Below are 12,512 nucleotides of genomic sequence, written 5' to 3' on the forward strand. Positions count from 1 at the left end.
GGGAGAGGCTCTGAGGATTTTGCTGCAAGGGAAGGCTGTCAGTGTCAGCTCCCTGCCCAGAGGGTAGGAAGCACCAGGATTGCTGGGGGGTGACATAATTTCTTCTTCTGGTGGCACCAAGCTGAGTAACCTTGTGTCTTTAACTCCCTAAGGATCAGCCTTACTCCAGAACTTTCCTCTGAGCCTCATGCTGCTGGGTGCTCAGAGGGAACTGCATGCAAGGCTTTTTAAAGTACAAGAGTTTACATTTTGAAGTGAAAAGGCTCCTATTGTAATAATATCAAGGAGGAAAGCCTAAAATGCTGTGCTCATTACTGAAGCAGCTCTCAGTAGCTTTTCCAATGGACTGAACTGAAGCAAAATGATCCAAACTCAGGTAGAAAGCACTCATGGCACACCCTGCATGTCCAGCTGGTGATGGTCTGAAGCAAAACCATCCAAACCCATGCACAAAGCACTGATGGCACACTCTGCACGTCCAGCTGGTGATGGTCACAGTGACATGAGCTCATCAGGCCATTGTGGCCATGGTGAGGCAACTCTGGGCTTTTCTGCAGTGGCTGCTCTCCTTGGAGCATTCCTAACCGTGCTGGCACCTGCCTTGCCCACCCAGGGCTTTGTTCAGAGGTGTTTTACACAGCCCAGCCCAGAGCTCTCCCTGCTCCTGCAGGATGAGCCAGCTTGGCAGCACCTCAGCATCTCCCCAGGGCAGCCTGAGCTGCTGAGGCTGTGTGTCCTGTTCGGGGGGTGCCAGAGCTCCACCTGGGCTTGCTGCAGGGCTCTGGGAGTGCAGGGCTCTGGGAGCTCTGCCTCTCAGCAGGAAAGGGCTCATCCCAGCACCTCCAGCTGCAGCACCTGCTCAGCTGCTTTCTGTAGGGAACCAGGAGGTGAGAGGGACAGAAACCCCAGGGTACAGGTGGGCAGTGACACCCCCCTGTTGGGCAGGAAGGGCTGGAATAGGAAAATCTCCACAGCAGACACTGGGTGCATTGCTCAGTACCCAGCAGACAGTGCTGAGCTGATGTGGTGCTAAACAGAGCAGAATCCACCCCCAGAACCTGCTCTGCCTCTCTGGGGGGCTGGCACGAGCAATGACAGCCACAGCAGAGCTCTCAGGGCTTCCTTCAGCCTAATCTGCCCTCATTTAGGAATTATTTGAAATATATTATCTGCTAATATTAAAAAAAATCTTTTAAACCCCCTCTACTTTCTCTGAAGTTTCAAAGTATTTAGTTATTAAAGTTCATTCCTCATCTTGGTTCTTAATGATATTTTACCAAAGCTTGTATCAGAAGTGTTCTCACATGGTTGTGGACTCAAAATGCTAAATGCTGCTACCTGATCCAAATAAACTATTAGTACAGAATTTTCAAAGAGAAAAATAACTGAATCTGTTATGGGTATCTTTGGAATTTTTCTCTAAATCAAACTGGTTTTGCATTCATATCTTGTTTAGTTGTAATGGTTTTAGTAAAACAAAAACTTAAGATCCACTTTTCCAGAGTTTAAAAAGGAAATAACTACTGGTGTGAGGAGGAAGTTTAGAGAGAACAGGGCATAGTGAAGTTTTGAACATGCATCATTTTGACAATATCTTTTTCAACTGTCAGAAAGAAATCCTTTCTATCCACAGCAGTATCACACATGATATCTCAGTCCCGGACTGAAAGTAAGTTGTTCTGACTGAGTTAAATCAATTAATTGTATTCTTGCATCATACCACTGGGTACTGACCTGAGTGTTTCAAATCTTGTTCCCTTTGTTCTGCCAGTCTCCTTGTCAAGCTCTGCCAAGGGCTTTGTACGTGTAGAGGAGCAGCAAACAGACCTAAACATGACTTAGAATCTCCAAGTACCTTGGACTGGATATTTCCTGTCATGGCATGGCCTTTCACTGTAATTCAATCACTTGGTTTATGTTTGGTGGTTTTTCCCCTGGTATACTTTAAAATTTCCTAGTGTTTTTAGAAGTATGCTCCTGATACAAAGTGTTTTGGGAAGTTTCCTGCTTTGTGCATGTGCTCAGGACAGCAGTGAGCACGCTGCTGTGTGTGTGCTGCAGTCCCCAGTGCAGCTCTTATCTCGGGGTGCCCTGCTGTGATAAGAGCTGCTTTGCTGCTGTTCCTGTTCCTGTTCCTGTTCCAGGGCTGCCTCCCAGCTCTGCTGCACCGCAGGGGCACTCAAAGAGCCCTTTGCAAAACCAACCCCAGCTTTGCAGCCTGGCCCTCCTCTGCCTGGAGCCAGCAGCTGAAAGGGCAGCTCAGCATCCCCACTCTGAGCTGAGCTCACTCGTGGGGGAAGGTCACCATGCCCAGAGCAGAGCGGGGTCACATCGGAAACCTCTGACCAAAACCTTCTCCCCTGGCCACTGCTGGTGTGATAGGAGGCCTTTTTCACACATGGTCATGTCATAATCAACTGCTTAGTAGGTTTAAAAGCATTTGCTCATGCTGTACTGTGTAAGAGTTCCTTCTTCCTACTGGCTGAAATCAGCTGGAATGGATGGGAATGTGGTGGATGCTTGTGCTTTCCAAGACTGACTGCAGAATTTATATGAGCTTAAAAAAATCCATTTTTTTAAAGTATTGATTTTTTTCCCCCCACATAAGCAGAAAAAGCAAGGAAGAGTAGGTGGGTTGAAGCTGGCTGTACAAGATTTCTGTCACTTCTTGTAAATTCACTCTTTGTGTATTAGAAACATAAATGTTTGTTCAGGATGTAGGTAGGGACATTTTGGTGATAATTCCACTTGAGTATTTTCCACAGCTTGAGCTTAGTTTGCAGTTTTGCTGCAGTCTGTTACCTAAATCTGACGTGCAGTACCTTTTATGGGCAGCAAATGGTATTTATTGTCAGAAAATAGCAGAGAGGTGAACCTTGAATGGGACCTTCAAAAATGAAAGGGAAAACCACTGCCTCTGCAGCATTCCAATTGCTGGGCTGCTGGGCTGCCTCTCCCACTGCCCCTGCAGGGAGATTCTCGCCAGACTTGAACCCTGCAGCAGCCAGGATGGTCAGAGGTAAAACTGAAATTGGGATCCACAAACTATACAGGAGCAGTGCAAGTGACACTGAGCAGAACAGTAACCCCCCAGTGGTCTTTTGCTCTTGACCCTGTGGGTTTTCTCTGAGAAGGAAATGGTTGATTCTGAGTTCTGCTGACATAGGAATTTGCTCCTCAGCTTCCGGAGCCCTCGCCTGTAGCCACGTCTCTTCACAGGGAAAAGCAAGGCACAATTCTTCCCAAGAGTATTTCTGGGTTTCACATTCTCTGAACCTCAGAGAAAGGGGAAAAAATTCTTATAATTTGCTGTGCCTGTGTTTGTGCCAAAGTAGAATGCAATATGGTGATTGTTTACCCAAGGTGATGGGGTTTTGTTTCCTTGGCCTACCAGGGCCAAGTGTGTGTGTGTGTGTGTGGGTGGGTGTGTGTGTGGACTGTTGGTCATGAGATTCTGGGCAGTTGTGTGCAGACTTGAGTGCTTGGCAGATTCACTTTAGATGTAATCTAATATAGTGTAATATAGAATAGAATAATATAGTATAATAAAGTAATTAATTAGCCTTCTGATATCATTCCCTCCTTGATCAGGCCTGCCCTGCAAATACTCTACTCACCCTCCTCCCTGGCATCCTGGACTGCTCATGTGTTATGTATTAGGCATTCTTACAGTCACAGCATATTGTTTGGCTCTCTTCATGTTTTAATGCACAGATCGAAAGTGAGGGCTGCACAAAAGCCTGCCTCTCTTTTGCAGGTGGTTTGCTGGCTGGCAGACTCATGGCACACAGGGAACAGCCTTGGAAAGTCTCAATTCCAGCGTACTAAAAGGACTCTGCTTGTGCTTATTACCTCTGTTTTAGGTTATCTTCTTAATAATTTGATTAAACATTGTTTTGAGTGCAGTTCAGAGCCCCAGTGCTCCTGTGCTAGCAGAAGGAGAAAGGAGCCGGCAGACAAATATACATCACAAGAAAAACCATTACAAAAAACTAGGCATCCATTCAGGAAATCCATATAGAACAAACTTCTGGAACACCTCTGTGATGGGGATAATAAGAAATGGGACAGGAGGCAGCAGAATTCCCTCACCAGTTTTTAATGGGAGCTTGATGTGGTTACATGACACAGGTTTGAGGTGGCAGCATCCCTTTGTATTTTCGCCATATGACTTCAGACAACACCTAAATCCATAAATTAACGTGGCTTCTCCTTGGGAGCCAACAGAGAGGCCCAAGTGAGGATTTGCACCTGTCTTTCAGAAGGCACAGCACTGTTGCCATGGTCCTTCTGAAACATGACAGATAAACCTGTCAATGGAAGGATCAGATGTTCCTCCAGTCTCCTACTGAGCAACATTACCTTTACAAGAGAAACTGGAAGGAAAATGAGGAGAAATAGAATCTTACAAGTAGAGGATACTTCTGTTTTACACAAAATAATGGTCTGAGATTACTTTTGTTTCTATTCCTCTTTGGTTCATTCACTTCCAGTTTCCTTCTCTGTTATAAGAGGTCTCCTCACCTTCTACAAGCACCGTGAGCTCAGTCCCAGACCACGGTGAGTGAAACTGAAACAGCCCTGACTTGCTCAAGCACACAGATAACTGTCCACAGGTCTTACAGAGCCACTGGGACCAGACCTGCTTAGTTAGTACATTAATTTATTTAAAAAACTATTTGTCTTCCTCCTCCTTGTCTTAAAATGCTTAGAATTGTTTCCTGTCAATTCTGAAAAAGGCACTTCATAAAAGTCACTGCTGAACCTATGCTCCCTTTGTTACTGGTGTCACCTGGCACATGGGGAAGGGTAAAACTTCAGGAAATATTCCCAGAGTCTTGCTGTAGAAGGGGAATGAATCAAAGATTGACTTCACTTCTTAGTAAAGATTATTTCAATATCTACATGTTACCAATTCCATTTCACAAGAGATCCTTGCCACCTAAATGACAATTTTCAACATATCCGATTACACAACATGATGCAACATTCTGACACTCCATTAGTGTCTGATTGAGACACCCCTGCCACAGCTGCCACACCACCCCCATGTGCTGCCTGTACAGGGAAGGGGGATTATATTTGAATCTCTTTCTCCAGCTGCTTTATGAGGGGCTGAACCTGGCGGCACAAGTCCTGCAGGCAGTGGGCAGTGAAAGCTCCAGTTCCTGTTCCAGGGTGTGCCTTCCCCTGCAGAGCTCCCACAACCAGAGGGCTTTAGGAGCCTCTTCTTCTCCTCCTCCTCCTCTCTGCTTAGCAAATGCACCTTCATTCTTCATTGTCACCCTGGTTTTTTGAGATTTTTCTAAGCCTTCTGATGTTGACATTCTTGTAACGAACTTTCTCACACCCTTTCTGTAAAAAACTCATTGTTTTGCATTCCTTTATGGAGGAGGAGAAAGTTGATGGACTGTTGGTTTATCCAGTGTCCTTGGAGAGGTGGCACTGTTACTCTTCAATGACACTGGCACTCTTGGAAAACTATAAATGTTGGAGTCAGAAAATAAACTTCCCTTTTTTCTTCACCTTGAGAACAGCGGTGTGTGCTTGTGTTCTTTCGTGTCCTGTAGTGACACTCCATCTCCAGAGAGAGCCTTTACCAGGTGAGAACTTTTTCATCAAAGCCCTGCTTCATCTTCCAAAACAGCACCCCTACTTCCAGTAAAGCTGTGTTTCCCCCAAAAAAGATTCTATCAGAAACCCACATCCTAACCAAATGTTATCCAGGCTCTTGCAATGGCAGGGCCCTCCTTTCCTTCTCCTGGTGCTCCTGGGGCTGTTTGTCAGCCCTGGTTTGTTCATAACCCTTCACTAATTACAGCACCTACTACAAGGAGCATCAAGTGATGAGACTCACACCTCAGAGCTGCTGACCACCTATTTTCCTTTTTTGTCTTTGTCCCCACCCTTTATTTTTTATTTTCCTTTCATATTAGGAATACATTAGGCCTGGACAAATTGAGAGCAGCACATAATAGCTGCTGGATTTGGAAAGGTCATACATTAAAGGAAAAAAGCTTGTGTTTATTTATTCATTTATTCTGAATGGAACCACAGGAGTTGGTATCTCTAATCTAGCCTGAGCTGGTATATTTTCACTTAATTCCCAAGACTGTTGCCTTTCATTTCAAGCAAAGATAAAGTTGTATGAGGAGCTATGAGGAACTTTTCAATTCCTCAGTCTTGTTCAGTGACATTTTCCCACCACTTTAAAGAAGTACTAAACTCTATGTACAGTAAGGGAATAATTCTCTGGGGAACTGAAAAGCTATTGGGATCCAGATGTGTATTTTCAACGTGGGCTTTTTTCTTCACCTTGACACCCTGAGCAAGGTTCAGTGATCTCCATGCAGAGCTGTTCCCCCAGCCCTCACCTCATCTCAGCCCCAAATCCCCAAACTCCTACTGAACAACACAGCAAGCTTTGTACAATATTGAACTCTGGCTGCTGAGAAAAGTTTTATTACAAAACCTAGATTAAACTGGAGATGAAACCAGTGTTTTCTGTGCCAAATTCCCACTGGAAAATGAAATCAGATAAAGGTCTTCTTGAGCTAGAGGAGCTGAAATATAACCAAGCAGCCTGACTTGCCTTCCATACAAGCATGCAATGAGTGCTACTGGATTGAAATTCCAAGTGTTCCCTTGTGCCTAGGAAGCAGCCCAAGTTCAGTGTCTGCAGCCAGTGACTGAAGAAAGAGAGGCAGCTCTGCAGGAGTGGCAGCCCAGAGGGAGAAAAGGGACAGGCTGTGAATCACCCAGTCCTGTTGAAATGAGATTCCTAGGGACACTCTGAGATTCACCCTGGAGAAGCTCTGCTGGGAGGAGAGGCTGAGGGCTGGCACTGCTCAGCCTGCAGAAAGGGGCTCAGTGTGTTTAAATTCCTGTGGGAAGGAGCAGGGGAGATGGAGCCAGGGCTTTGCAGTGGCACCCAGTGACAGGGGAAGAGACAACGAGCACCTGTGGAAATTCAAGAAGTCCTGTTTAAGCACAGGAAGGTTTTGCTGAGAGGTTGTAGGGGGATACAGGATGGGTAAATGAAGGTGGTGTAGAATGTAATCTTATCCCCCAATGAGTTGCAGCTGGACCAATTAGCAAAGATTAGGAGCAGGCCTGATGTTAACAGGCCACAGCTGTAGCCAATAAGAGCAGTGGTATAAAAGAGTGGATTGGTGGGATCTGGAGTCAGGTGGCTGCTGCAAGGACCAGGAACAGTCAGTGCTTAGAGGAGCTGCCTGTGGGAGACATCGAGGAGGTGTGAAACTCTGGTGATATGGAATCCTTGCACTATAATGACAATAGACCTCTTGATGTATAAGACAACAAGAGGTGGTGAGACACAGTGTCAGTTTGCCCAGGGAGGCTGTGGAGTCTCCACCTGTGGAGATGCTCTGAGCTCTGCTGTGACTGGCCCTGTGCTGGGTGAGGTGAGGCTGGAGATGTCCCGAGGCCCCTCTCAGCCTCGGCCACTCTGTGACTCTGCCTCAGAAAATGCACTCAGTGGGCTGCTCCAACAGGCCACAGGACACCCTCTGATCTCTTAGTGAGGCTCCATTTCAAGCTAGGTGTGACAAACACTCTTTAAGTGGTGGTGGTTAGATGTAGCTGTGTACATGTAGGCAGAGTCCATGACTCATCTATTCCATATTTAAAATACAGACTCATGGCACACTTAAAATTGGCAGAAATAAGAATCCTCCCCTCCCCTGAGCCCAAGTAAAACCAACCAACTTTTGCAGAGCAGGATGGATCAAAACAAACCAGATACAGCTGTGTAAAAATATTAACAAAGTTGTCACAGTGACTTAATTCATCAATCAACCAATTTTAATATTCAAACCTCTCAGTTGCAACTTGGTCATCAGAAAATTATAATAAAGTGTACTTAACTGTCTAATTATTTCAGTCATTGACCCAAAATGAACTCTGTTAGTCCATTCATCTAGTGTTAGTTCATTTGAACTTCATTTTATCTGTTGTGCTGCTCAGAAGTGACTTGTGAAGCACCAGTGTTTCCATAGCCACAATGACTGCTCAGGTTTTCTGCTTGTAATTTCCTCTGGTTTCAATGACTGTTGTGATTGCTCCCCCTCCACCCTCCACGGGTGCTTCTCATTGCCTCAGGGAGCCAATGTCCCTGAGCAGCTGGGGAAATGGAGGAGGAAATTACATGTAAAAAGAGTAGAGCAGCCTCTTCTGTGGAGATGAAGTCGACCTCACAATAAACACAGACATCAGCTGGGCAACCAGACCAACTTTTCCGAGCTGGTTCCCCCTTTATTCCCCATTTCCACATGTCCTGCAGCAATGACTTGGCCTGGATGTGACCAGCACTGTGGCCATGCCTCTGGAGCTCAGGGAGTGCAGGATGTGCTGACAGCAGACCCCACCTGTGTGCTGTTGTGCAGGGAGCTGATTTATCTTAACCTGCCTTGTGTCAGTAGGGTCAGATGCAACAGGCGCCATGCCATTCAAATCAAACTGGGTGGGACCCTCTTGCAAAGCTGGGGTGCCAGGCTGGAAGGTTTGCCAGCCTCATCCCTGCCTGCCCAAGCTCAGCCTCAGGGTGCTGGGCTGGTGGAGCCTCCCCAGCTCCAGTTCCTCCCAACAAACCTGCCCAGTATCACTTCCTCCTCACATACCTGCTGCAAACAATGGGCCCTGCAAAGCTCAACCTCTACAGGAAAGCAGGGTAGCTCCTGCTATAAAAACACTTCCTATATTGAGTAAAACAATTGATGCTGTATTTCTTCAGCACGTTGCCCAATAAGTTTAGGAAATAGCTTTACTGTGACTTTTATCACCACGGAGCTCTTGTTCCACAGTTAAGAGTCTCATCAGAAGCTAAATTATTTGTGAAGCTAATTACATCTTTTTTGGCACATATAACAGACCATTGTGTGAAAAAGCTACAGGAGGAGTTGAGAGGCTCATCTAGAAAGTCAGCTTCACATTGAACCTGAGGTTGAACATGGCCCGAAGTCAAAGCCAGAGACATTGAGCATCTTTGTAAGGGTCCCTGCTCCTGGAGCACTCCCATGGCTCCCACTGCAGTGTCTGACCACAGCCACAGCTCCACAGGCAGGGATGTGAAAGGAGCAGCCCAGGGCAGGGCAGCAAATCCCCCCAGCTCATGTTCAAGGCCTGCTTCATGTTTCCTGGCCTGCATCTCCCCCACACTTTTATGTGTGAGCTGTGAGAATTCACAAGCACCAAGCTCATCCCACAGCTGAGAAGGAGCAAGCATTTCACACTTCAAGCACTTATTTTTAAATCCTAAGTACCTTAGGAGCCCATGACACATTTTCAGAATTGACTTGGCTGCTTGAGTTTGATTCAAAGCTGTATGCAGCAACAGACTTGCTCCCACTCAACTCTGGGCACTTTGGAGCCTGCCCCAAAACCAACCAGCGCCTCTGGAAGTTTCCCTCATTCCCTGTTCCCTGGTGGGTATGGCAAAGCAGGAGGTGGTGCCAGTACCTTGCTATCTCTTGGCCAGAAATAGCTGCATTTCAGGGGCTGCAGCTGCAGGTTCGAGCAGCAGGTTGGAGGGAGACTAAATAGAAGGGAAAGGCAATGACAGAAATTGCAAAGGAAAAGCAACAATGAGTGTGAGAACAGAATGAGACTCAGAAAGACACTCTGTGCCTGAGGGGGAAAGATTTTCTTGGATAGTGGTTTTTGTAACAAACAAAATTACTGTTGCTCTGCCTGCTAACATAACCCCATTAACATGGAACATGCTGGTGCCACACACACACTCCCTTTAGCATGGGAATTTCCTTACCTGTCTCATGTAATGCTAGAGAAGACAGGTAACATCTGCCAGGCTTGTACAGCAGCCCAGCAGAATATAAATCCATCAGCAACTGCCCTGCACTGGCTATCAAACCCCATCTGAATTTCCATCTCATTAACATTTTCTAAAAAGTAATATCAGAGGATAGAAAACTTCTGCTAAGAAGCACATTTTAGTGCAGACTTTGAGCAACTGTCCCTTAAACCATTTCAGTGTGGAGTATATAGAAATAAAAAGTGTAATTAAAACATACACAGGTTTTTTGCTCGGGCTATGCTACAAAGAAAATAAAAATTAACTAAGTGTGGAAGTTTTAGTATAGGACTCTCACTGCTACACTTAGTTGGAAAAGAGAGGACAAAATTTAAACGTGTTATGAGGAACAAGTTGCATTTTCCTGGAAGACAGCACAGCCTGTTCCATGAACGGGGAGAACTTGGAGGAGGGATTCTCTGTTTGTTGGGAGAGATCTCCTGCTTTTAGGGTTTCTTTCCATATTTTACATTGAGGCAGGTCCTGAGGAACCCCCTGCTTACCCAAAAGTCTCCTGCTGGTGGAGCAGGGGGCAGTGGCTCAGGGACAGCTCGGCAGAGAGGGGTGCAGCAATCAGAGCTCAGGGCTCTGTGCTCGGGCACCCACCAGGGCCAAACACCTTCTGGGTGTCCATCAGAGAGTTTCTGTCCACTGTGCAGATCTCTCCAAATACAGGAGATCATTGCTCGCTGAAGCAAACCAGCAAACCACATAAATACATTTTCCTCTCACAACAGAACCTTATGAATGCAGAAATATTTGCTGATCTTGTGATCTGGGGGGCATGCTGCACGCTTGTGCTGTGTTGTGCAATATCCTGTAAGTTTTCACTTTTAAAGACTTACTGTATAGCTATAGCTTCTATCCTGCAACCTGATACATTTTTGCCCTCCTAATCAATCTGGGGAGTACATTTCCAGCCAAAAAATATGAAATCCAAAGATGCTTTCCTTTAAATAAGGTGTTAGCTTCAAAGCTAAGCAAGGATTTGAGTCATGGTAATGTGACTAAGCACAGGGTAGAAGTTTAGGGAAGAAGAGCCATGGAGAACCAGCCTGGCCAGATTGTCAGCTGGCATTAATCACCCTCACACTGCTGCCATAGCTTGATTGATTCTCCCTGAAGACCAAGGCATTGAAAAGTAACTACACCAAATGTCCCAGCTCTAAAAGTCAGGTGGCTTGTTTTCCTGGGAAGCTCAGCAATGCAAGAGCTGGAGCTCCCAGGGCAGCCCTGGCCCCCAGCTGTCCCACCCTGTGCAGTCAGAGGGTGCAGAAATGAGGAGAATCTCACATAGGTGTGGTCATGCACAGTTAGTCCCAACATCAACAGCGACTTTCGTATTTCCTCATTGTATTTTTATTCTTTTTAACTGTTCAAATCTAGCCCTGCAGTGGGGGTGGGGAGGGCTTCCTGGAAGTGCCCAGAAGATGGGGGTTCACTGAAATGTGTTTTTGCCTCTGCCCTTCTGTTTTCTACCAAGAGAGGGTTTACCCTGAAGCGTGGGTGGAGAGAAAGAGAGCACAAGCAGAAAGAACAGCCAGGCAATCCAGAAAGAATTCATACAGCTTCATGTCTTTCTTTGAGTCAGTCCTTGATGCTGGATAACTGACTGCCCAGAAAAGGGGCAACCACATAACATCCTGTTTACTCAACTTGTGCAATGATAGAATTTTGATTTTGAACTTTCATTCTCCAATTGCAAGAGAAACTCAGATTACCCCAGAGAAATTACTGAGGTCCTTTTACCTCATAACTGCAGGGAAAGAGCTTGCAAACAGGACACCAAAGGGATTTTGAAACAAAAGTCAAATAGCAGGTATGGAGCAGATCTCCTTGTTTCAGTATTTGCTGGTTTTAGGTCAGCTGTGAGGGTTTGGGCTGAGCTGTGGAGTGTCACTGCTGGTCCTTTCTGACCTGTGCTGCCTCACAGCTCCTGGGCTCTGCACGCCTGGGAATGCTGCTGGCAGCAGGCTGGGAGCCTGCAGGGAGCTGAGCAGGAGCATTGTGCTCACAGCTGCTGGCTCTGCTCTTCACCAAACAGGAGGGAACTCAGCCTATAATTAGCAGCAGCTCACCTGGGACACTCATGGCAAGCAGGTTCTTAGCACTGGGACACACACAAATCCATGTCCCTTTCAAAAGAGGCTTCTGGCCCTAGCACAGGAACTGGGAATGTCAGTGGTTTTATGGGGACTGGATATAGTCTTTACACTGCATCCTTCTGCCCAGGATCAAACACACCACTAAACACTATGTTTTTGCTTGGAGACAAGTTTGGACTTTTACTAAACTAAATTGAGAAAATAGAACAGCATTAAATTAGTTTTAAACTATATATAGAACCAAGTTGTATTTTAAAAAAATTAAAATACAGATACATTGAATATAGGAAACATATAGTAAATGCTCACTTACCCAAAAAGCATCTTTAAACTGCAGCTGGGTCATTATTATTGCTCTGGGGAGGGGTAGGAATCCTTCAGCAAGTCCTTTGTGGGGTGAGAGTGGCAGCAGGCAGAGCTCTGAGCCTTGTCACTGCAGCCCAGCCCAAGCAGAGAGTGCAGCACATCCACAGACCTGTCCCTCCTGAGGCCAGGCTGGTGCCAATAGCATGGGGCTGTCCCAGGCAGCTCAGAGAAATGTCCTGTGGCTGTGAGGGACAGAGGCCAAAAGAGCT

The 12,512-nt window shown here is 46.1% G+C and overlaps 1 protein-coding gene across 1 annotated transcript in view; it reads right to left on the minus strand.

Moving 5' to 3' along the window:
• Positions 1-12,287, minus strand: part of PSTPIP1 (proline-serine-threonine phosphatase interacting protein 1) — a 47,286-nt gene extending 34,999 nt beyond the window's left edge. The window contains exon 1 of the mRNA XM_064722119.1: positions 12,251-12,287. Coding sequence (XP_064578189.1) covers positions 12,251-12,283 — 33 coding nt within the window. The 5' untranslated portion in view covers positions 12,284-12,287. The remainder of the gene's footprint in view (positions 1-12,250) is intronic.
• Positions 12,288-12,512: the final 225 nt, after the last annotated feature.

This window comes from Zonotrichia leucophrys, chromosome 10 (genome assembly GCF_028769735.1).
Source record: "Zonotrichia leucophrys gambelii isolate GWCS_2022_RI chromosome 10, RI_Zleu_2.0, whole genome shotgun sequence".
Classification (NCBI taxonomy): Eukaryota; Metazoa; Chordata; class Aves; order Passeriformes; family Passerellidae; genus Zonotrichia; species Zonotrichia leucophrys.